This window comes from Elgaria multicarinata, chromosome 1 (genome assembly GCF_023053635.1).
Source record: "Elgaria multicarinata webbii isolate HBS135686 ecotype San Diego chromosome 1, rElgMul1.1.pri, whole genome shotgun sequence".
In the NCBI taxonomy this organism is placed as follows: Eukaryota; Metazoa; Chordata; class Lepidosauria; order Squamata; family Anguidae; genus Elgaria; species Elgaria multicarinata.
Genome location: NC_086171.1, coordinates 33,940,545 through 33,966,480, shown reverse-complemented (window position 1 = coordinate 33,966,480; position 25,936 = coordinate 33,940,545). Strand labels below are relative to the sequence as shown.

General features: G+C 39.2%; 1 protein-coding gene across 6 annotated transcripts in view; it reads left to right on the top strand.

Annotated features, from left to right (window-relative positions):
• The window catches only part of ZMYND11 (zinc finger MYND-type containing 11), a 110,116-nt gene that overhangs the window by 76,005 nt on the left and 8,175 nt on the right, over positions 1-25,936 (top strand). For 2 of the 6 annotated variants that reach the window (XM_063125822.1, XM_063125815.1), the window contains 8 exons: positions 3,648-3,692; positions 8,584-8,745; positions 16,984-17,061; positions 19,085-19,177; positions 19,586-19,673; positions 22,393-22,448; positions 23,269-23,346; positions 24,079-24,197. In XM_063125822.1, coding sequence (XP_062981892.1) covers positions 3,648-3,692; positions 8,584-8,745; positions 16,984-17,061; positions 19,085-19,177; positions 19,586-19,673; positions 22,393-22,448; positions 23,269-23,346; positions 24,079-24,197 — 719 coding nt within the window. Of the gene's footprint in view, positions 1-3,642; positions 3,693-8,583; positions 8,746-16,983; positions 17,062-19,084; positions 19,178-19,585; positions 19,674-22,392; positions 22,449-23,268; positions 23,347-24,078; positions 24,198-25,936 lie in introns of all 6 variants that reach the window. The other 4 variants (XM_063125854.1, XM_063125830.1, XM_063125838.1 and 1 more) reach the window with 4 other exon arrangements.

Genomic DNA, 25,936 nt, shown 5'->3' with positions numbered 1-25,936 from the left:
ATCTATGTCTTTAAAAATAAAATAAAAATTTGAACGGTATATCTAAAGTAATACCGTCATCTAGAGCAGGGATGGAGAACCTCCGGTCCTCAGGCCTAATCCAGCTGTGGAGGTTCCCCATTTGGCCTGAGGAGTCTTCTTTCTGGAGGAATCCACACTGTTATCACCTATCTGTGATTGGAGATAACAGTGGGCGTTCTCCTGCATGCAGCTCCTCCTCTCAAATGGAAGCACCAGCTGTGTGCAGGGGAACTCCCGCTGTTATCTCCAATCACATCAGGGATGTGGGCAGCAGGGCATTTGGCTGCTGCTGGGAGGAGTGGCCACTCTCCCAGTGCTAGCCAAGTCCATTTGCACACTACCAGGGTTTCTGCCACTGTTGGAAGGAGGAGCTGCACTTCCCAATGCTGAGAGGAGTAGCTGCTCTTCCTGGTCTTAACCAAGTCTGTTAGCATGCTGCACACCACCCCAATGGCGACAATGTGCAGTGTGCAAATCCAGAAATAAAACAGCGCAGTACTAGTGACTTTCTCTGCACTAAGAGAGACTATGGCCTCATCTACACCAAGCAAGATATTCCACTATGAAAGTGGAATGAAAGCGGTATCTATGGCCGTAGCTAGACCTACGGTTTATCCCTGGATCATCCAGGGGTCAAACCTGTTCACCTAGGTGACACACAGGGGATCCAGTGCTCAGGCAGGGGCGAACCCTGGATGATCCCAGGATAAACCTTAGGTCTAGCTGTGGCCTAAGAGGCAGGAGCCACACTACTGCTGTATTGAAATGCACTGTCAACTGTTGGGGCCCATTGACACATACCGCTGCTTGGTGTGGCTCCTGCTTTTATATACCGCTTTCATAGTGCAATATCCTACTTGGTGTTGGTGAGGCCCGTGCCTCTCTAAGCATGGTAACAGTCAAAATGGAAGAGGTAATGATGTCAGTGGACATGGCCACCACCACTGCTGTCACCCAGCCCACAGATGGCTCAGTAGGGGACAACTCATTTCCCCACCCATGATCTGGAGAAAAAAAGAAGAGCAGGATCATTCAGATGAAAACAGCAATTCAAAACGGGTCTATGAATTTCCAAGTACCATTTTTCCTTTCCTTCAGTTTTGGCACCACGTAACTTAGGTTAGGAGGAAAAGTGCTACTCCCTGTTTCAGGTGTTATTTTTTGTAAAGCAGAAGTTAGAAAGCTTGAACTGATATAATTCTTCACACAATTAACACATCCTGAGAAATAATGGCATACCAACTTTGTGGTGTTGAACTGAAGTGCTTAGACTTAGCAATAATGCCTGTGTCAGACCTAATGCAGATAGTCAAAGTTGTATTGTGTACTTTGCACTAAATAAATAGATAAGATTTTTATGCTAAGCGAGTCAAAATTCTTCATGCTGAAAAGCTAGTATATAAATTAAGCAAATATCCTCGATGTCCTTAGTTTCCATAATTATTGTGCTGCAGCTAGTCAAGGAAAAGCGCAATGAGCTTTATATGGCACTGAAACCCTCTCCCATCACCATTTAAAATTCTGCTGAGTCGTTTTCTTCCTTTGGAGATTTCATTATGTATTTGACCATTTTTCTCAGTCATAAGAGCTAGAAAATCTGCTTTTAAAGAAGCGATCTGAAATCCTCCAAATGCTGAATTTTGCACCCAATATAATGTTCTGTGACTTTTCTTTTCTTGCATGGAATTGCAGAATATACCCAGCCTTGTTCATAGCTAAGTCTTGCATGCATCTTTAAAAAGAAGGAAAATATAAGAAGATATAAGAAGCTTTCTCTTCTCGTTTACCTGTGGACCACTTTTAAAGGGTTGTGTCCATTATAGGTACCACACTAATCATACTTGTTTGCATCACATGGATGTAGCAAGGCTTAAGTTAATTAAATAGTTTTGAGTTCCTCGGATCAAAGGTGTTGCATAAATGCAAACTATCCGTACGTTCTGTAATTAATGACGCTGCTTTGCTTGTTTTAGTTTAACAAAACATTTAACTTTGTTTACAAGTTGCCTTAAACATGGTTTTGTTTTAATTTTCCAGTTACTGACATCACATTATATAAAAAGGAAAAATTCCAGTTCTTAGCAGAAAAGGATTAATGTAATCTCTCAACAATCATTTTTAGCATCATTTATTTTTGTTTGACCAAACTGCATATTTACTGGGCTTAGGCATTATCAGCACGTTCTATTTGAGAAATCAACAGACATACCTTTTTGGTCATTAATATTAGATCAAGTTCTGATGCACATGAGGTGTATTTATTTATTTAAATTTATTTATTTATTTATTTAAAACATTTATATCCCGCCCTATGTCATTAAGATCTCAGATAAAATGTACAGATACAAGCATACATCCTTGATCCTAAATACAGTGGCCATTACATGTGTATAAACTCGCCCATATTAATGGTGCTTTGCAATAGGAATAATATACAGCATCTCTCTTGTAACATGGGAAGTAGCACGGACCTCTAGTTATTTTATTACAAGCTTGCAGAATCTGGGACCTACCATGCTATGAATACAGCCACCAGCTATGTACGGTGACCCACCCAGAAGGCTGGAGGGCTATGTTCACATTAGTAGGTCACAGGTTGGGCAGACCTGTTCTACTGTATTTGAAATAAATTATCCCACACACACACACACAAATACTATGGAATATTAATAAGAAAAGTTTAGCATCATAGTCCCAGAGCTATCTGTACATGCACCTTGATAGTCTACAGGGTTCTTTTTATGTCTGTGCTGTATTATTTTGTATTAAAACTTCTTTTGGAGTTAGAATTTTCTCAATAATGGCCATGCAATTAGCCAGATTTCTCATGACGTTTTCCTTTATCTATTAGTACACTGACCCCACATACCCCCACTGTTACATGTAAGGAAAATTCCTTTACAAATTTGCCCTAGATTTTATCATATGATTAACTTCCTAGATATAATTGTCCTGCTTTTTTATTTTTAACTACCAGCTAAAGCATTATTTATTTATAAAATGTGGAAGCAGGTAGGGGCCTGATAATTCTAGGGTGACCATATGAAAAGGAGGACAGGGCTCCTATATCTTTAACAGTTGTATAGAAAAGGGAATTTCAGCAGGTGTCATTTTTATGCATGCAGCACCTGGTGAAATTCCCTCTTCTTCACAACAGTTAAAGCTGCCCTCTTTTGTATCTGGTCACTCTAGTATAGCTAGGAGCCCTGTCCTCCTTTTCGTGTGGTCACCCTAGATAATTCATAATAAAGCACCTCCTGGATTTTCCAAAGAGTTGACACCATTAAGGTACATTATGTGATTCAAACATGTGTTTCTTCCCAGGGGTCACTCTGCTATGCTGAACAGTTCCAGACATGGAACCATTTTGGCTCCTTTTGGCTTCAAGTGTGTGTTTCCCTAATTAATTTAACTACTTGGAAAGCTTTCAAGAGCACAAAAGAAGCGGGGGAAATAACTCTAGATAAATCAGCCCTTTGAGTTTATTTGGGGAAAATGTGCAGTCAGGATGCTATCTGTAATAGTGTGCTTTTCCCAATCTCCATGTTTCAATTCATGTGCCTCGGATGGGTTCCAGTACAGAGACCATGTGTTTTTTTTTGTTTTGTTTTTCTTTATTTTGAAAGGCCTACAGTATGCAGCCTTTCTCCCGGACAACAGCAAAAATCAAGGTGAACAACTTTTGCAATATGTAGTCTTGAATTTCCTGTTATATTCTCTCTTTCTGTTGTACATTAGGATAGATTAGACAGCTGCTGCTTCAGTTTTCAAGTTATTGTATTAATAATGCTTATAATCCATGTTCTGTGCAGTTCTGAAATTGGCCTACACTATATGGCACTGTGGTTAAAAAAAAAATTCTGCTTCCTGGGGATCTGGAAGTGGTTACTCACATGTTTTGCCACAAGATGTGAAGTTGCAATGGTTTCCCTTTTATCAGTTATTTTGGGAGTAGATGATGACATCTGGTGGCAGATTTTGTAAGTGCAGAGGAGGATGTATTTGTACTTTCTAGATTTTTTGAGAACTTCGTAGTTGCCATTATTAGAATACTGGCAGCCAGATGTTAAAGTTATGTAAATACCTCCCGTCTCATGCAAGGAAATTATGTGGCAGATACCCATGTACATCCCTGGTCCTGCAAATGTTCCAACACATGTTCAGATTATAGGCCAGCTTTAAAAAAATAAAGATCCTGATAAATAGGGTTGTTCTTGAAATCTATGTTGAGGATATCAGCGATGAGACATTTATCAAAAATCCCCTGTTGGCATTAGCATACATATTTGATCTCTGTAATTTTATTACTGAGTTTCTGTCTTCCCTATTAAATTTTAATTCTAAAATTATATATTTTAAAATTATCTAGTGCAATGGGTGTGTTGTTGTTTTTAGAAAAAATACACTAGAATTTTATATTAGAAATGAAAGCACCCATCCTTACGAATGCAGACTAGTATCCTGCCTCAGGTTATTCACACACACACCCTTTCTCTTCTATGTTATGAAAAAGCTAACCATTCATATATCTCTATATAAACATATCTCCAGATATAAGCTTTAAAACCCAGTGATCAAAATGCTACGGAAATTAGCTTTTCTTGTCCCATGTATTGCCCTTGCTATGATAATGCATTTGTGTAGGACACACTTGGAGCATCTGTCAATGAATTAAGTTTCAAAAGCCCTTAAATCCAGTTCTACTCAAGCTTATGGTTAAAAGGCTCTCCATCATTGGGAGTAGCTGTATCTGGATCCATCCAGTCTGAGTTGGAAGATGATACAATTGTGCTGTCTGGTTGATGGAAAGGCTATAAACATGGTTGATTCCCAATGTACCCAACAGCTAAGCAAAACATCCTTCCTTTGTATCAGACAAGGTTGAAGGACATACGTAAGTCAGATAAATCCGGTTCAATAGAATGCAGTGTGAAAGAGCTCTTAGGTACAATGGAAGAAGAAGGCTTTAAAGCTCACTCCAGCTACTAGTATTACATGAATATCATATTTGTGATTTGAAAATTGCAATTTTATTTCCTTTTTATAAATTTGTGATTTAATTAATAGCATCACTTTGAATAAGGGCTCAATTCACAATGAAGTTCTCCTGCACAAACCCCACTGAAATGAATGAGAGTTGAATAAGTCCTGGTAGTGCTTATGTGCCTTTCCCTTACATTTTTATGGGACTAATGGAGAAAGACTTCCTGGTAGATTTTTCCTTTTCTTCTTTAATTGGACCTTTTCTACTAATGAGCATTAAGCAAACTTACACAAAGGGAAAAAGAGTGGAGCATGGAAAAGTTAATTAAAAATAACATTATGTTAGCCTTTGGTAAATAATATATCAAATGTTAAATAAGATGTGCTTTGGTTTCTTTCTGAAGTATTTTGATCTGAAAGCTCTGTGTGTATAAATCTTGTACAGATTGCTAGGAAGGACCTGATAAAACAGAAACAGAACAGAAAATAAAGTCAATACATTTGTTACATAGTGCTGGTGTAAAATATATGGCATTTTTTTCAATGTTGTAGACTACAGGATAAAGATTAAAAGATTGAGGATTTTTTTAAGTGGAAAAAACAAAATACTAAGGACTGGTTGACAGTTTATAATGACTGCCAGCCAAATTCTTCAAGATTGCATGGGACCAGCACCACACCTGTAGCTAAGCTGAACCCATGCAAAGGTATAGCTTATGTGAACTGTCGCTTCTACATGAAAGCTGATTATGTGGCAACTGCAATTTATACAACTAGAGCACTTTTTGGAGAGCCTGCTATCGTATAAAATCACAGCAGCAACATATCTAAAGGTGATGGTTGTTCACACAAAATATACCTTTCATGAGTAGGAGCCCCACATACTGACCCAGTTTGCACGATTGCTGGTGCCCACCATGGCTTAAAGAAGCCATGGTGGGTTGCAGTGTATGCCAGCTGCCATTCTGAATATTCAAGCCATGGCAAAGAATCACTACAGCTTAGTGTGACGTGCTAATCCGGGCAGGGTGGCTTGTTGCTGCAGGTAACTTGCTACCCTGAACCCATGGCTGTAGTAGGTCTCTGGGGTAACTTATTAACCATAGCAACAAGCTGTCCTGTCCAGATTCACATGTTGCAATAATACCTGGCAACCGCCCAGTGCAGCTTGAATATTATTTATTTAATTAATTTCTATGCTGCCTAATAGCCGAAGCTGTCTGGGAGGTTCACAAAAATGTACAGATTGGTGGCCAGCATGTGTCACAGTGGCATATTTAAGACAAAGTAGGCATCAGCAATTGTGCAAACTGGTCGACTGACAAGGTGCTTGTAGGAGTTTGGCCATCAAATTAACAATTGACCCCAAGTCACTTAGTTATCCTAAAAGAATACAAAAATTCACTTTTTTAAATAAAAGAATGAGTGAGTTCATGGTGGTTTCCTTAATATAAAAGGAAGAAATTATGGGAACTAAAATGCTCGTGATCTACAACCTAAACAAGTATGTTGCTGGTTCTGCAGTTATTTTTCTTGTAGCTTTAAGAATTGGAATGACCTCAAACCATTTAGTCACCCCAGCAACTGTGCATCCCAGAGCCTCTTTCAGTGTGGCTGAGGATGCTGGGTGCTATTCTTGGTTCTCAAACTGCTTTACCTACATCCTTAATAACCTTGTCTCCCCAAGCATGCATTTGGATTACGTCTTCAGTGGAGCAGACCCTGTTAGGGATACAGCTCAAAACTGCTGCTAGAACATTTATTTCTCTGTTATTACTAACGTAAAGGCCTTGGATACAATCCAGCAGAGTTAGGTGTGCTTAAGCCAGTTTATTTTAGTGGGAGTTTTAAATTAACCTTAGCTTGTACACACTCTTTATATGGATTTCAGGAAAACTGAAATATACATGAGCAGTTTTATCCATTGGTTACTTAACTTTCTCCTACCGAAATCAATGGGATTTAAAGATACTTTGTTTTTGGCTGGGTTCTAAGCAGAATCAGGATATGGAAGTGAAATGGAGAGAGGCAATTCTTACTTTTTTATTGTATTGAGAAATCATATTTATAGGCTTCATTTATACAGTTGCAAACATTTGAAGGACCACAACCTTGATCCAAGACTGAAATTAGGTCAAACATTCCAATATTTGGATTCATTGAAATCGCATTGCAAAAGGTATGTTAAAAAAACAAACCAGCACACGAAGCCACTTATTTCTGCCATACTCTCAGATTAAAAATGGGTTGAATATATGTGTTTTGTTCTGCTCTGTTTGTACGTTCCTGAAAGTTTGCAAATTTTACCTTACTTGTCCATGTTAGTTCGACTTGCATCAATTAATTTTCAGGATTGCTGAGCTCTTGCAAAACCCTCAGCTTAATTGGTCAGCTCTGACAAATCTTTCTGTTTTATCCTAAATACCCATAACATTGTTTAAGAAATTTCAGTGAAGAAATAAGGACTTAAGGTGAACCTAATCAGAGCAAAAACAAACTACAAAGTAGAGATCCTGAAGTAGGAGAGAGGTGGGGTCAGCCGTTATAGTGCTATCATCCAGCTAAAGATTTTAAGTTGGCAATTATGTAAAATTAATGTTCCAGTTGATACTGAACTTTCTCAAGCTTGGTCCACACTTACATGACAAGCAGTCCTCTTGCAATATGTGGAATTCTGAGGAAGGGGAGGCAGTTCTTTTTCACCCGTATTCAGCACAGTCTCACAAGGCAGGAGAGACTTATCATCACTTTGCCAGGGCTCTTGGTGAGAAATCAGGAGCAGGAGGTGCCACAGCCTCTGTTATCCCCACACTAACATACGCAGCAGCTATGGCTCTCTTTTGAAAGCTGCAGTTTCTCCTCTGGAGAGATCAGCTGTGGAATAGAAGGATGGTTTCAAAAGAAAATCATAAGGAGACACTGATGTGGAGTAGTAATGACAACTCCTGTAGTCTTTTTCTTTCTTTCCAAGAACGAAGGCAAGGAGTATGGAAATCAATTCCCAAAGCCTCTTCTGAACATTGAAAGGAGTTTCCTATGTTCCTCAGAATTCCAAACAGCTGGAGGAGGATTTCTGTCCTTCAAGAGAAAGTGTTAGCCAAGTCTCAGTATGAATAGAATAGCAGATGGTTAGGCATCACAGTTTATTGGCCTGATGCAGAGAGAGTACTCTCATCACCTTCATTCAAAACGATAAAGGTCACTGGGATTTTATCAAAGTACAAAACAAAGCTTGTATTATGCAAGACAAGAACAATTTCTTCTTTTAGTGGGGTACTTCTCTATGGCTGGGGACACGACATATGTGTTGTGTTTGTGTTGCTAATCAGACACACTCCTAACAAGATTTAAAGCCAAGCATTCATTAGACCTTAAAATTGTAGTGCATTCAATTATGAAAAGTCTTGACATTTATAGCATTTGGGTTTTTAAAAAATTGACTAATCCACAATGGAGGTACAGTACTTTAAAAATATTTATAATGCCTAACTGTTGCTAGACTTCGAGAAATGTGCTTTGTTCATGGCTATTTCGGATATTGACAGAATGTTCTATCAAATTATTTTGTATTTTTTGTAGGACTGGGAGACAGAAACTCATGACTGGTATTGTTTTGAATGCCATTTGCCTGGAGAGGTGTTGATATGTGACCTGTGTTTTCGTGTATATCATTCCAAGTGTTTATCTGATGAGTTCAGGCTTAGAGACAGCAGTAGTCACTGGCAATGCCCAGTTTGCAGGGTGAGTACCTCTGAGCTTTCATGTGCTGAATAGAGGCTTGGTATTTGTTATTTATAGTCTCAAGAAGATGTTTCTGGCCAGACGAAATATCTAGCTTTGTCTCCTTCAACAACAATGCATATGTTAAGTGCAAATCCAAACATATGGTCAAATCTGGATGTGCCTGGGCAAAAACTATAAAAGCCTGCTATCAGTGAGCATCACTTGAAGCAGTAATTAGAGCAAATGTTTTGCTGGATTGACCTGGAACAAATCATGATGTGCCATAACCTTGACTTCCAGAAATACCTAAGCAAATCCCTATATCAGTCCGAAGAGACATGTGCCTCAGCCAGTCAATCTGTCCCAAGAATCTGTCCCAAGCTGCAGGAGTTCTAATGCATGCATGCGACTCTCCCATTCATTTCAGTACTAAAACTCCCCCACTGCAGTATTTAACGAAAAGCACCTTGCCTATGTGGGCACAGATCAGATTCCTTCAGGGCATCCCCACATACCTCATTACAGCCCACATATAACTTTGATTCAGAGCCATTTTCTCATTTGCATTTGCTTGGATGTTTGGTCCTTCCTACATTTGCCCAACCAGATCTAGATATGCATAAGATTTGGGATTCTTCTATAACACAGATGACGTAGATTGAATATAAAAAGAATCATAAACACTATGCACATATTTGTGTGAATACTCTAGAAGGTATATTCCTCTGAGCTTTACTGTTTATAAATGCTGCATAATATCGTGGGCTGTAATCCACGAAAAACAATTTAATTCAAAGTTGTACCTTAAGGGCACATTCCCCAGGCTGGCTGACGAATGCTGGGAGTTGTAGGACTTTTTTCTGTCTAAACTTGAGGACTGCTCCCTAAGCAATTATGTCGCAGATTCCTAGAATTTCCAGCAAGTGAGGTGCTTTTCATTCAAAATCTCCCTTTTTGTACTCACTTGAAATTAACCCTTCAAATACAAATACCAGAGTCTATTGAGTTCTATTTTCCCCCCAGTCAGTCATAGTTTGGGCAGAGAGGGATGGCAGAGGGAATTTTTGGATTAGGCAGGTAGGTTTTTTTCCTCTGCTTTTCCCATTTAACTTTGCCACGTAAACATGCATAGTAAACTATGCTGGAGGATGTGTTGAAAAGCATGGGGTGTGTGAATGAATGATTGATCACTGTAAGTCACCTTGTAGGAAGTATCATCTTGCTTTAAAGCAATTATAGGAGATTCTTTATTATTATTATTTAAAAAAAGGAAGTTCAATATATTTTTTGCAGTTCAAAGTCCATAATCGTACAGCCAACTTTTTGAAGAAGAGTTAGAGAAAAGTGTTGAGCCCCCTTTAGTCTAAGCTAGGGGGTTGCTATTCCTTCTCTTTAGCTACTGGTTCCCTCCCCAAGCAGAGGGACTCCTCTTGTTCCTTATCCCTTGGTCTCCCCCTGCTTTTACTCATATATAGCTTTCAGGCCATGCCTGCTTCCTTTACATTCCCAATGGATAGGCCCTTGCTTACATGAGGAAGCCTCCCAAGGAAGCCTCCATCTTGACTAAGGAACCAGGCAGCTGCCCAGTGTCACTTCCACCACCACCCCTATTCGGACGTCCATCACCTCCAACCACCTTTTGTCTGGTCCCCCACCTACTGCCCCACCCCAGATTCCCATACTTGTTTATTTTGCTCAAGTAAAATGTACAACAAACAACTAATCCATATAGGTGCTGGACATCTTGATTGCAACCCACAACACTGAGTGTGCCAAAGAAGCATTTGCAACCAGGTTTTACTTCTGGTTTTGCTTCAGTACCTGCCATGACCAAACCACCTTTTGGGAAAGAAGATTAAACAGCAGCTTGTGATTCAGCATTAGACATTTTTGCAGCGAAAACAGATTTGAAATCCAATGTGTGCAACTTTTCTATGTGTCTAAGCAACTTCAACATAATTTTAGGGTAAGCACATGGTCTCCTCCAGATTTCATTGTTATCGGCCACAAACTCATCTCTTCCAAAACTGTGGGCCCCTGTAAGAAAGAACAGGAATCGTGACTGTGAACCATTTGGCAAAACAACTCCTCTAGTCATTTGGCACGCCACCTGAAACTGGCCAGCTGCATCTCCTAACGTTGGTGTTCCAGTATGTATGCCTGCAGTGAAGCAATGAGCATATTATTTCAAGCTTTACTTAATGGTGGCAAATACCAGTCGCTACTCAGCAGAGGAACAGCTAGTGCAGACAGATTTGAACACCACCACTCGTTTATTGTCACTGAAATTTGCAGGTGTGGGTTTCACATTACAGACAAGTGGCTTTTTGGAACTCTTATGTACCTTAGGCTTGCTTAATTTTAGGGGTGAGTGCATATTCTCCAGATTTTATTGTTACCCAGCCACAAACTCATTTCTGTTGAAAAAGCAACAAAAACTGTCTTCAAAAACTGTTTCATACCATTCTTGCTCCTTCGTATAGGAGGCAGAGGCAGGTGGCTGTGCTTGGAATCACAGCAGCTGAATGTCCAAAGGAGCTTTCTGCATTTTCCCCCCTTATCATCTTGCACAAACTTTTCCTCTCTGAGTTGCCACTGCTGTGAACAGTTGAACTGGGGGTTAATGAAGTAGAGATAGTTCTTTAGCGAAGAAGCGGAAGGATCCGTTTAGCATCATGAAATTGGTAGTAAATAATTTGGGTAGCTTTGCCTCTTCTGACGTGTGTGTGTGCGTGCGTGCATGCATGCATGCACACATACACACACTCTCTTGCCTGGGGAGCACAGATCAGACTATTTATACAACAGATGGTATTTGGGACAAGCCAGACATGATGGTGGCAGACCTATGGATCAGAATTGGGTTGTCACATAATCCCTGTAAAGTGGAGGGAGGCAGGCAATCTAAAGCATTTTTGGGGGTGGGTGGTCATAGGTTTTCCTATGCTTTTCCTTCAGAAAGATCCTCTTCCCAACTGTTCTGTCCTGGTGGAACTCCAAGGTCAGAAATATCCTCCCCTGGGATGAAAAATAGCTAGGGAGAAGCAGTTTGGAGATGAAGTGGGAAGAGGGGGAAAAGGTTTATCATCCCTCTCCTCTGCCTACCCCAATGCCTACACACACACACACACACACACACACACCCCCCACATGATATGAATTTAGCATGATCCAAGTTGAGTTGTGCCACTGTCACATGTCCTTAAATCAAAGCTGTTCATCAAAGTATAACACTTGTAGCGGGCACAGACATGAAATACTTCCCTCTACTCCATTGTTGAGGTTTTAAATTAATTCAGAAGCCAAATTATTTGTCCAAAATCTACAGGGACAATAACATGACTGTGAATGCTTGCCTTTTCAGGATTTAGCAGTATATGGGTTTTTACATCCCTTTTATTCTTCAGTCCTTTCGCATACTGAGGTTCAACAAGATTTTCAGATCAGTCTTTTGCATTTGTCTCAGTGTACATGAAGTTCTTGGGTAATTTCTTCTCTCATAGCTGAAGCAGGTTGGTGGGGTGGAGAAGTATTTCATTTTTTCATATCATCCAAGAGACGTGAGTCAGTTTAGAACATTCAGTAAAAAAAAAAATGAACTTGTAATCGAGTATTCATAAATGATGTTTGCAATTGGCAAAAAGAAAATGGGAGATCTGTCCATCACTACTTCCATGTGGTAACTGCATATGCATATGGTATCACTTCTCTCCCTCATGATTTTACTAGTGGACTTTGAAGTCAGTTCGCTTTGTCTCATGGTTTCTTCTCAGCGCCAAGGCGTTGGACCTGATCTTTATGTCACCAGCAGTGACATAGGAGCCAGTACCATGTGACTTATGTCACTCCCTGCAGCATTTGAAGAAAGTGGATCACATTGGCCTGAGAAGTACCCACATTGGCAACCCTTCCTATATGATTTGGTTCATTGGGATCATATACCCGGTCAGACTATTTGTCCATCTGGCCTAACATTGTACTTTTATGAATTATTGGCAGCAGCTGTCAGGTGCCTTCAACAGAGGACTTCCCCCATCATCTGTTACCTGATGCAGCCTTGCCAAGGTGGCTGATGTGTGACTGTTGGTAACATAGAGACTAGCTCTGTAGCTCTCTACCCAAAGGTAGAGATATGAATCAAATTACCAATGCCTTGGCCAGCTCATCTTCTGTAGCCTTTCAGTTTCCTAAAATTGGAAAGCCTTAACCTAGAGTCTGGATGGGATTCTCACTAGGTGAAATGAAATATACAGATATTTCTCTCCGTTCTAACTATAAGCTTTTGGAATTACCATCCGTTTATGACCCATGTCTTCTCTTTATTGCCATAACGGATTGATGGCTTTCTCTTCTAATTTTCTTTTTACAAGAGATACAGAAACTTGTAAAGTAAGCGCATAGAGTTTTTAAGAGCACTGGGTGCTGTCCAAAGAATATAGAGGAGCTTAACAATCCTATAGAAAAGGGAGTCAGATTTTCTTTGCATTATCAGCACTTGATACTTCTAAAAAAGTAATACCTGAAGCAACCTCCCCCACAAAAATCATGTTATATTATTATTATTATTATTATTATTATTATTTATTTATTTATTTATTTATATAGCACCATCAATGTTATAAAAAGTTGCATCAGCTTTCAACTTGAGATCCCTAAGCTTACAAAGGCAAGAAACTTGTTTGAAACCTGATTCTCTGAATAAATGCTCCAATAATTCAACCATATTTATTACGTTTTTTAATTTTTTTATTTTATTACATATATATTCCGCCCCATAGCCAAAGCTCTCTGGGCGGTTTACATATGTGAAAATTGCCCCTGAAATACTCCCAAAGTCACCAGATCATTTGCCTGAACCAACACATCCCATTGTGTTGGCTACATCAGAAAAGGGTTTCAAGAATATTATCGAGGATTTTTTTCATACTATCGAATATTATATTCTTTGTCAGAATATGAGAAACAGTTTCTGGGACACTTGATTTTGAAATCAATTAAAATATGGTCCAGCACTGACACTATGTACTGTTGGCCATGAATTGAAACACTGCCGGACGTCAGGATTGTAAATATTTAATTGGGATGACAGTAGGGGTTTTCGATGCAGGCAGGACTGTTGAAGTTAATCTGACAGCAAGAGCTTATCTGAGTATATTGTCCTTTAGAAAAACATTGAGACTGTTAAACCCAGAGGACAGATAGCTTCTGGCTAGCCTCAAAAACAGTTTGGTGTTTGCATTTATCTGTCTGTGTTCAAGAGACAAGCCATATTATTGAATCTTTAACGGCCATGGTAGTTTTCTAAATTCATGTGACGACTTTTTAGATAGTAGAGATGAGTGTATTCATTCATTGTTATTTGTTTGGCATCCTTTGAATGGTTTAATGTAGTTTGGGCAAGTGCTATTGCTTTGGTGCTTGAAATCTATATAGCTACAAGATAGGCCCAGATGAGTCATTGAAGGATTGACCACAGGAGACACTGCCAGAATGTTCACATACAATTGTGTTTGCTCCAGGGCAGTTTGCCATTCGCTCTGTAGTATGCATTGAACCGGGTATATTTTTCCAAACATGTTAGCAGTGCAATAAAGTTCTCCAGGAGTGGTATGTCTCCTAGTAACTGGCTCTTCACTCCAAGCCTTGTGACTGTCTTCCATGGGTGATCATTCCTTCTATTGTGTCTGAGAGTGGCTTTGAGCAGTATTGCTCCTTACACTGCAAAAGTACCTTTGCAAACCTTAATGGGGGTTGACAGATAGTATCAATGTAATTCTCTAGTACTATTGTGCTTCTAAATTAGGGGTACTTACAGAATTTAGGCGTACTTCTGAATTACCGGAACCTTTTACTAGAGCAACACTGATAATAATGGAATAACGGAATTCACAGAATTTCTGATTCCTTATTTGTGCTCAGAAAACATAAAAACAGCAACATTCAACAAACATGTCCCCCACCCCACCCCCAGGAAAGCAGGGATTGGTTGTTGTTGGTTTTGTTTTTTAATGTCACCTTTCTGCAGGAATGTTCCAGCACAGCGTGGGTTTTTAAAATGTAAAACATTTTAAAATTTTATTGTATTTATTGTGTTGCCCAAAGGAATAAACATGTTTTTTCCTAGGAAAGTGAAGTTTAAATACCTTTTTAAAATTTATTTTTACTCAGTGCTAGAGCATTGGTGTACTCGGTTAGAAAGAAAACATGCAAAAAATAACTCAAAATAATACATTTTTATTTTCTTTTGGGAAAGTTTTTTGCTGTTTGGGGGGGAATATATTATGCGTGAAAACATATACTTTTAATATTCCAAAATTCTCCTTTCTTGCTGGATGACAATTGGAGTAGAAATCAATATATGATGGACCAATGGAATAATAATGGTGTAGAATTGGAGAGAATCTGCTCATCTCTTGCTCTAAATTAGCCTGACCCTGACTGCTAAAAAACCTGTGAGGTTCAAAATTAGAAAATTGGTTGTGCTTTTTCAACGGGTTGAGATGGGTACCAAACAGGTGATCTCACGTTGCATCTTGCAGTTTCATTGATGCCAAGTTTAAGGCCAAAGTTATTTTATTGACAGTTGTATCAGCACATTGGATCTGACTTGCTTCAGAACAGTCGCACTGGCTATTAAGGAATAGTGGTTTAAGAATTGCAGCCAATATGCCAAACAGCTTGCATGCGTTAGAAACCGATACAGGAAATGGTGGTTAGGAAAGCTGTTCTAAGCTGTTAACAACAAAGCTGTTTGGGTTTCAGAGCACTCTTTCGGTGTAATGTTTTCTATTCCTCTGGTTTGATGATATGAGACATGTCTATCCGTGTATTGTGTAGGTCAGGAGTGGTAGTGAAGTTCTGTACTGCTAAAGGAAAGCAGAGCCTTTTGTATTTCAGAGTTTGGATTAGGTTCCAAACAAAAACTAGCACTACTAGTTTTTCAAAGCCATGATACTTCAAAATTTCTACTAAACTAGGCAATTTCACTCATTAGGCACATTTAAAGAGCCCTACATATGCAGGTTTTCCCATTTCTCATTTCTAAGGCTACATAGTCTTTATTTCTCACACAGTGTTTTCCTCACCCAAAGAAGAACACAAAGACCCAGTGCACATGGGGCTCTGGTTATTTATTTATTTGAAACTTTTCAGGGCAGAAGTCCTCGTAAGGCAGTTTACAACAATAAAATACATTTTAAAAAATATTAAAAGTAATAAAAACAATCACAATAAAAGAGCAATAAAAAGAACAAAAGCCAGTAATAAAACCAGCAACACAATGGCAATAGCAGCAGTAACAGCGTAGCTTAAACTATGCTGATTTACATGAAGAGAGGAGAACCAGTGTCAATTCGACCAATTTCTGCTTCCTAGGCAGATACATGCGAGGCTATTTTCCCCCTGCTGCCACACCTCTACTTTCTGGGTCTGGTGATTGCTCCTTGCCATTCCATGGTGGACCTTCTGCCTGGTGGTGCTTGGTGTTGGGAAGAACTCCCTGGGGCCTTCTCCTCTCTCCCCACTTTTCTACTAATGTCAGTTCCCTGTTGATATTCCTTTCTCCCTTGTTGGAACATCTCACTGAATACTAACTTTGTGGGCTGCTTTCTTGCCCATAAACTAACTCGGGTCATCCCCGCTGCAAAATATTCTCCTAAGACTCTATAAATTGGGTAAGATGTTATTTCAGCTTCTGTTCCTTTAACTGTAAAACTAGAATAGCAAGTTACCTTGTTGGGATGTTAGGAGAGCAAATGAAAATAATGTTTTAACACTTTCTACACTAATATACCAGTAAATTTACATAGGCGTAGGTTCTGTACGTTTCGCAAATGCACTGTTTCAATGAATTCACCATTTCAAAGTGTGCTTAGGAATGGAATAGCTGCCTCAGAGTCATTCAAACACATCATTTATACAATGGCCATTAGAGTCATCATTATTTTAAAAATCTCTCTAGAGTGCCTTTCTTAATTTTTTGGATTTTAAGAAGTTCTGAGATTTGGTGACTCATAGTCCAGCATCATCAATCTAGTCAGATTCTTGACTTATCAGCAGCTCTGTAGTTTTGTGTATTGTTTTGAGTATTAGTGCTTCACAATCTGCAAGAACATATTTTCCAGCTTGCTTGGGCTAATGTGTTGTTAAGTGTTTTGTCATTGGGATTAGTAATAACTGCATATTGTAAAATTCTGACACATTCATTAAAAGTCGGAATCCTGAAATTAAGATGCTGGTCGGTTTTTTCCCCCCCAGAGCATTAAGAAGAAGAACACAAGCAAACAAGAGATGAGCACGTATTTGCGTTTCATTGTCTCCCGTATGAAGGAACGAGTGAGTGTTGAAACGGAATGTACAGTTGTTCTTTATAGCAAAGCACCAGATTCTAGTATTCTCTGTTTGCAGTGGCCTAGGGCTATAAGCAATGAGCATTTTGTGTGTTGTTTATTGTCTCTGTACCTTTAAATTCATTGCAGAATCAGGAGACAAGATTGTAGTGCCTTTTTACCCTTTGATAGGGTGACCATATGAAAAGGAGGACAGGACTCCTGTAGAAAAGGGAATTTCAGCAGGTGTCATTTGTATGCATGCAGTACCTGGTTAAATTCCCTCTTTATCACAACAGTTAAAGCTGCAGAGTGACCAGATACAAAAGAAGGCAGGGCTCCTACAGCTTTAACTGTTGTGATAAAGAGGGAATTTCACCAGGTGCTGCCTGCATACAAATGACAACTACTAAAATTCCCTTTTCTATACAACTGTTAAAGATACAGGAGCCCTGTCCTCCTTTCCATATGGTCACCCTTCCTTTGATCTCCCTTTTCTCCTGACTACTCTGCTGGACTACTACTTGCTCCAGCAGAAAGGAGGTGAGCATAAGTGAAAAAAATGCGTCAAAAGCTCTGTTGCTTCATCTATGAATTCAGCTGTAAATGTGCTGGGCAAAGCACCAAGTTTCAGCCCTGATAACCCTATCTAGGATAAGCTCCGAATAGATTCCTCCCCGCCCCATAAATTATAATTCATTTGGCAGGATGTTATGGTTTGGACAAGCTTGAGCACCTCCTGGCAGATGTGCAGAGCATTTTCTCATTAACAGCTGGAGGTGGTTTGCATGCACTGCCTGTCTAAGGAATAGTCATGACTGTGATCCAGAACCCTCTGCACATGAAATCTCCATGTGAACCTGGGTGTTTTTTCTTGCATCCCTTCTGCTTCATTGGCACCTCATCCTTGCTGATCTTTCCAATAAGAGCTAAAATGAAATTCTGAAATAAAATTTGTAATTTGGCAGAATTTTAGGATTTTGGTTGGATTTTTTCTGAATGCCAAATATTTTCAGATTTTACTTTTTGAAAACAATTGTGAACTCAGATTTCACTATTTAAATTCAGCCTTTTAGAATACTTAAAACAACAACAAACTCTTAAGCCTTACTGATGAATTTTAAAATAATACTAATAAGTTTTGAGTTGCCAATTTCAACTTTGACATAATTTTAGTTTTTCATACAATATATTGTGCTTTGGTTTCAGGAAAGGTAGTATGTATTATTTTAAAAGTAAATACTCTATTAGAATACCTAAATCTATAAGTATCCATGCTTGGGAATTTGGAGGAGGAATTCATTTAGGAGAACATATTTTGCATGCAAATTCAAGCTAGCAGAATTTACTTGAAAATTGCCCCCAAAATTGTTTGAAAAGTATAAAGTTGTTTGTCAAAAGGAATCACTACTCAAAATCCAGGCTGCAGAGAAACATGCTCGGGTTTTTTTGTCTAGGGTGACCATATGAAAAGGCGGACAGGGCTCCTGTATCTTTAACTAGAAAAGGAAATTTCAGCAGATGTCATTTGTATGCATGCAGCACCTGGTGAAATCCCCTCTTCATCATAACAGTTAAAGCTGCAGGAGCCCTGCCCTTGTGACCAGATACAAAAGAGTGCAGGGCTCTTGCAGCTTTAAGTGCTGTGACGAAGAGGGAAATTCACCAGGTGCTGCATGCATACAAAAGACACCTGCTGAAATTCCCTTTTCTAGACAAATGTTAAAGATACAGGAACTCTGTCCTCCTTTCCATATGGTCACCCTAGTTTTGTCCCTTGATTACATTATTCAGTTTTTAGTAAGATTAGCCTTTCTGAGATGCCCCTAATTTCAATGCAATAGAATTTTTGGATTGGAAAGATTAGAAAATGTTCACTTTATGGACCATATAATTTTACCTGTCAGATGGATATGCTTTTGGCCTTTCACCTGAAGACTTCTGAATTATTTTAATGCTTTACTTTTTAAAGCTTCTATGCCCCTCCAAGGCTAACCTGTTTCTAAACTGATGTGTTGTGATTCTTTTAGGCTATCGATCTGAACAAGAAAGGCAAGGACAACAAACATCCCATGTATCGTAGGCTGGTCCACACAGCCGTTGATGTTCCAACTATACAAGAGGTATGTTCCCAAAAAGTAATGTAAAGTCTTCTTTTGAAAATTTGAAAGGGCCACATAGAGGGTATGCACATGTGAATGTTTGCTGTCCTCAAACCATTTCTTCCAGAACGATCCCACTCCAAGAGATCCATGTTGGGAAATCCTGTATCAATAAACTCTGTCTAGAAGCAGTGCTCATACATTTATTAGGCACGGCCTTTCCCCAAATGTGCTACCAGGTGTCCTTTAACCGGAGATTGAACCTGGGACCTCATGTATACTGTTGTCTGTCATTCTGCTATGTGTAGTTGCAAATATTGGACTCTCATGATGAAAACTGTAATGTAGAAGTGATTGGTACATGTGCCTAAATCTGATCAGTTGGTAGCTCTAATTCTCATTTTGATGGTTTTGTTTCAATCTGTTTAGAAAGTAAATGAAGGAAAATACAGGAGTTACGAGGAGTTCAAAGCGGATGCTCAACTGCTTCTACACAACACAGTGATTTTTTATGGAGGTAAGTGTGTATAAATTGGAGTGAATGTGTATAATAGGGTCTTAAGGAGCCCACACATCTTTTTTAAAGATATTTGAGGGTATGATGAGTTACAAAGTATAGGACTGACATGAAACCCACCATAAAGTTTCAGGGGGTTTTCTGCCAGTTTTCAAGTACCCCTTCAAAAACATTAAGAACATAAGAAGAGGGAGGCCTGCTGGATCAGACCAAGGGTCCATCTAGTCCAACACTCTGTTCACACAGTGACCAACTAGCTGTCCACCAAGAACCCACAAGCAGGACACGGGTGCAACAACAATCTCCTACCCCTGTTCCTGATATATATAGGATTACTGCCTCTGATACTGGAAATTAATGAACATTAAATTAATGTTCATTCATTTAATGTTCATTCATTTTCATTGGGTCCTTTTTACTTTCAGGCATGCTGAAAAGAAGCTGCCTGGGCTTTGGGGAGTTTGCATTCCCTGAGCTAGTGAGCCCATGTGAACATGGCTAAGGGATGTTCTCAGCATCAGCCCTGAGGCAGCTGGGCCGGCCTGAATTAGTCCAAAATAACCCAGCCTGTGGAAGCTTCCCAGACTGACTTGTCCAGAATTCACTTGCCAGTCGTCCCCTTTATATACAGTATCTTGTGCAATTCCTTCCTAAGCCCATGCAGTGTGTGTGAGTGTGTGTGTGGACAGTAGAGGACTTCTGACCACACTGGTATTTCAGATAATGCTGGCTAGTACCACCAGGCATGCAATATTATTATTATTATTATTTATTTATTTATTTATTTATTTATTTCCCGCCTCTCCCTTTGGATCAAGGCGGGGAACACCATTAAGTACAAAAATACAATATAAATAAAATGCATTAAACTGATTAAAAGAGCATGTAGAATCAATATAATATTAAAATATTAGGGTTTGTATTTGCCATTTACAGTTCCAAAGGAAACTGCTACTCCCCAAATGGCCTCGGATTCATTGGTTTTTTAGGATCAGTTGCCTGTTTTTCAATAGGAAGTTCTACGTTGTTGAGAGAGTAACATCAGTAAGAAAATTAAAATTAAAATATTCAGCTCAGCCCTGCTTAAAAATCTGAATATGTTGTTTTATTCTTTAGCTTTATCACATCTCAATTCTCTCTGTATGTATGTGTGTGTGTGTATGTGTATGTGTATGTGTATAGAAGGGGTTAATTATGCATAGAGAAATGGAGAGATCAAAAGCAGAAAAAACAAGAACAACCACCCTAAAACAAAAAACCCGGCTGCCTGAACCTTCTATCTGCCAAACCTTTTCACAGATCAGCTGCTCAGTTCAAATTACAGTGTATCACAACCTGGGGGTTGGCAGGTGCACTGCAGGCAGGTGTTTTTAGAGCTAATTGCTCTTAACAGCTCTTGTGAGCCAAAATGCTTAGTAGGCTTGCTGGTGGGAGAGACAACTACCCCTTCCTCACTGCAGAGAGTTCCATTACATTCTGTATGGTGGTCCTATTTGCCATGGCTATACCTTGTTTCCCACAGAAAGGAGACACAATGGCTCAGTTCAGACAAGACATTTCTTAACAGTGGTTTTGGAACTCCACAGTGGAGTTTTTACACCACCATTGAGAAATATGTTGTGTGGTGGGAAAACACAAAACAGTGGAGGGTTTTTTAGAAAACACACAAAATATGAATGTTGTGCAGAGGAGAGTTCCTGCACAACGGTTGTGTTGTGTGGCAGGCCCTGTGGAGTTGTCCATTGCGTTGCATTGACTTTTCTCACTGAGTACAGAGTTCCTTGGCAAGAGTGAGTCCCACTCTAGGAGAGCCATGGGGATTGGGTTTTTTTGCAGCAGTGGCTGATGGGATACCATCGGGAGGACCGGGGGAGGAGAGAGGGTGGAGGAACTGTTAATCAAACAACTGTCAATCAAATGTTGCGATGGATTTTACTCCACTCCACGGTAGCCCACAGTCACACAACGGTGGAGTTAGAACATGTTGTGTTGTATGGGTAGGGTGACCATATGAAAAGGAGGACAGGGCTCCTGTAACTTTAACAGTTGTACTGAAAAGGGAATTTCAGCAGGTGTCATTTGTATATATGGAGAACCTGGTGAAATTCCCTCTTCATCACAACAGTTAAAGCTGCAGGTGCCCTGCCCTTTTTTAAATCTGGTCACTCTAGTATAGTTCCTGCACTTTAATTGTTGTGATGAAGAGGGAATTTCACCAGGTTCTCCATATATACAAATGACACCTGCTGAAATTCCTTTTCTATGCAACTGTTAAAGGTAAGGAGCCCTGTCCTCCTTTTCATATGGTCACCCTATGTATGGGGAGTACCTCCTAAAAATTCAACCGTTGAATGGAGTTTTCACACTGCATTGACTAACATGTTGTCTGAACTGAGCCAGTGTGCAAGGCCTTAGCCACACTTGCATGGTTAATATCCACTGAATATTTAGGAACCAATGTTTACAAATTTGCCCTTCATATTAAACATATTTGCTGTGGAGAACACTAGCATAGCCATGCACAAGAAACGTTGATCAGCTCTGAGGCATCAAAATAGAAATCACTAAATAAATATATCCAACTCTACCTTGAATCCCATGATGCTTTTTAGTCTTTCAAGTTAACCAGGTTTTTTTTTAGTAGTATTGTTAGTATGATTATTATTGCATGGAAGGTTTAGTAGGAATATTTAGTAGTGTTTTTTATTATTATTTGCAGCAGACAGTGAGCAGGCTGATATAGCCAGGATGCTTTACAAAGATACCTGCCATGAGGTAAGTAATGTCCAGTAAATTAAGCTGTCATTTGGCTTCAGTATAATTGCATATCAGTTTCCATATATATGCCAGTGGTTTCATTTGTCTTATAAGTTGTTCTGGAAATAAGGAAAATCATTTGCAGCAGTTGGTGCATCATTGATACCTGCAAGTGAAATGCTCTGATGTGTTTTGTGAATATTTTAAACTTTAATAATATATCATGCTTTAACAAGCTTACCTACTATTCTATCTTCCCATATAATTATGGACTCCAAATCTGCTTTGTTTGTTGAAACAACTAGGTTTTAGTAAAATGAAATGTAATTTTAAGCACATTTTATGAAGTTAGCAAGAGGTAGTCGATAGGTAATGGAAAAGGAAAAAGAAAAATTAGATGAGAAGTTTTGACTTCCAGTTACTGCATCTACATCAGAAATGTTTGTAATTTTCTGACTCAAAATTGAAGCCACATTCTGACTTAAAAGAAAAACGGAGACATCTAAATGTTGATGATGACACCTGTCATATTTATGTTTCCGTGGTTTATTCTGGGCGTTTGGAAAATCTCCTAAGTATGTTATTGGAAAATCTTCTAAGTGTGCTGATTATTGTCATATATGTTATTGTTCATTTAAAATATTAAAATCCATTTGGTTTCATCCTTGGAATAAATAAAACAATTCTAAGGCTTAGTTTTGTACAATTAGTATTCTGCAAGGACAGAGAGCAGTGTAAAAAACTATTCAAACATCAACATTTTATAGGTGGTATAACAATGCTTTTCAGCATCACAGAAAATATATTATTGAGGCTGACAGCGTGTTTCTTTTTTCAGCTGGATGAACTTCAGCTTTGCAAGAACTGTTTTTATTTATCAAATGCACGTCCTGACAATTGGTTCTGCTATCCTTGTGTAAGTTTGTTATTTCATATTATTTCTTCTCATAACTCACAATTAACATATGGAATTTGCTGCCACAAAATATGATGATAGTGGATAGCTAGATGGTTTTTAAAAGCATCAATCAGATTCATGGAGGGTAGATCTAGCAATGGTTATCAACCATGATTCCTAAATGAAAGCTCCATGTACAGAAGCCATACATCTTTGGATACCAGATCCTGGGAACAATCAGCAGTTGAGTATTCAAATGTACTCATCTTAAATCCATTTCACTCGTAAACCCATGTACTTGTTTGGCTTCAGTCTGGCAGCTCTGGTTCACCTGTACAGGTTGCTAAGTACGTGTAGAACATTTTGCATGTACAAAAGAACAAGATTGCCAAGAGTGTGCATCATATCTGCCCCAGAGCCTCTGCTGGTAACAAATAACATGTTACTACAAATTAATTAAACTGGAGTTTTTTAAAAATTTAATCTTACAACCGAATCCCCAGACTTGCTGTGCCAGCACATAGGTGATTGGTTATAGTTAATATTATGCCAGCACAGCATCCTAAAACACAGTGTTGATTTTGGTGTTAAAATGGCCAAAGTGGTGGTGGGATTCGTATGATTTCTGCATACTAAGACATAGTTTAACACTAATATCAGTACGTTTCATTTTGATTATGTGATAGTAATATTTTAATTCCCACAACCCAAAATAATTCTATAACTGTAACATGCTCCTTTAATTTCCAGATACCGAATCATGAGCTGGTATGGGCAAAAATGAAAGGTTTTGGATTCTGGCCTGCCAAAGTCATGCAAAAAGAGGACAATCAGGTTGATGTTCGCTTTTTTGGCCATCACCACCAGAGGTATTTTTATACCTGCAGCTTCTGATGATTATACTTCATTTCCTAAGGCCCAGATGAAATAATCACAAACTTTACATGATTTTAGAATATATTTGAGAAACTACCAAATGACTCACAAGAGATTCCACTTTCAAAATTGCCACAGGGATGCTCTCCAATGTCTTTTAGATAGAAGAATGATCTGCATGACTCAAGTGTCAATTCTCTATACAGGAGCCGTACTTATAGTTGGGAGCATATTAAACACACGCAAACTCAGATGCCTTGAGGTTGGCAACCTAAAATTAGCCTTATATAAGAAGTTGTATCACAAAGTTATATCACAATAGGTTCCCATTGTGGCAAAGCACACCCTTTTTATTGTGACAAAGAGAGCGATGATTTGACAACATCTTTCATGTACATGTCCTTTTGATGCTAGAAGCTTGGAACAACTATCAGAAAGAGGGGCAGTGAGGGGCCTCACATGGAAATATATGGCCCAGTTGAGATTTCTGCATGATTTGTTAAATTGGGAGTGTACCTTGCACACATGCACTCCCTCCTCCCCTCACTTATACAGCAGAATGCAGAGTATCTTGGTTTTGCTAAACTATAGTTTGATTTTATGTCAAAACTAGGAATCTGTGGTTTGAGCATTCCTTGCAAACCAGGATTTCAAGCTATGGTTTTGCAGTCCTCCTTTGTATGAAGTGTTTAAATCATAGTTTTCTCATTTGGACATCACAGAACACTGGCTAAACATACCAAGTGGTTTTGTATTAAGCCAGGTACGTGAGAGGAGAAACGAGAACACAGGCACAGGGTGTATTCCTGACCCAACAAACCATGGCTTGCTGGATTGGCAAAGTAGTGTCTGAACCAGGCCGATATACAGGGCCAGAATATCAAAAACTGTGTCAAAACACTTATCTGCACATAACGTAATGTATACAAAACAATATAATATAGGCAAAATTGCTTATTACTTGAGACTTTATTGGAGATTGTGTACAGTTTGGATTTTTAGTTAATGCAACAAGGATTTCAGCATTTGGATAGGCAGCATTATTTGAGGGGTAGCCAGCATGTAAAGGGAGTCAAACTATTGGCTTTTCTGTAGCAGCAGCTCCTCAGCCTCTCTACCGGAGGTTTCTTTAACTGGATTGAACCTGGGAGCCTTCTGCACACAAAGCACTGATCACCATTACTGAGCTATGATACTGCACCTCCTATAAGAGGAAGAGATTGAATGGAGATTACAGGTGCAGAAAAGGGCAAGCCAAATGGTCAAGGGGCTGGAAAAGTTACAAGGTTACAAGGCTTGGGGCTTTTTAGCTTAGAACCAGTAAGGTGGTGGGGATGATAGAAGTGTATAAAATTATGCCTGGTGTAGAGGAAGTGGATAGGGAGACATTTTTTTTCTCCCTCTCTCATCAAACTAGAACCCAAAGGGATCATCCCATGAAGCTGAGTGGTGAGAGGTTCAAGACAGATAAAGGGAAGTACTTCTTCACACAGCGTATAGTTAAAATAGAGAGTTAACTATCAAGTTGATGAGACTTGTATATTACCTCCATTGTCCCGTTGCTGGGGGACACAAATGGGAGACTACTGTTGCACTCATGTCCGGCTTGTGGTCTTTCAACAGGCATCTGGTTGGGCCCTGTGGGAACAGAATGCTGGACAGATAGGTCTTTGGTCTGATCTTGCACAGCACTTCTTTTGTTCTTACAAATATAAGCTATACAGGATACAAA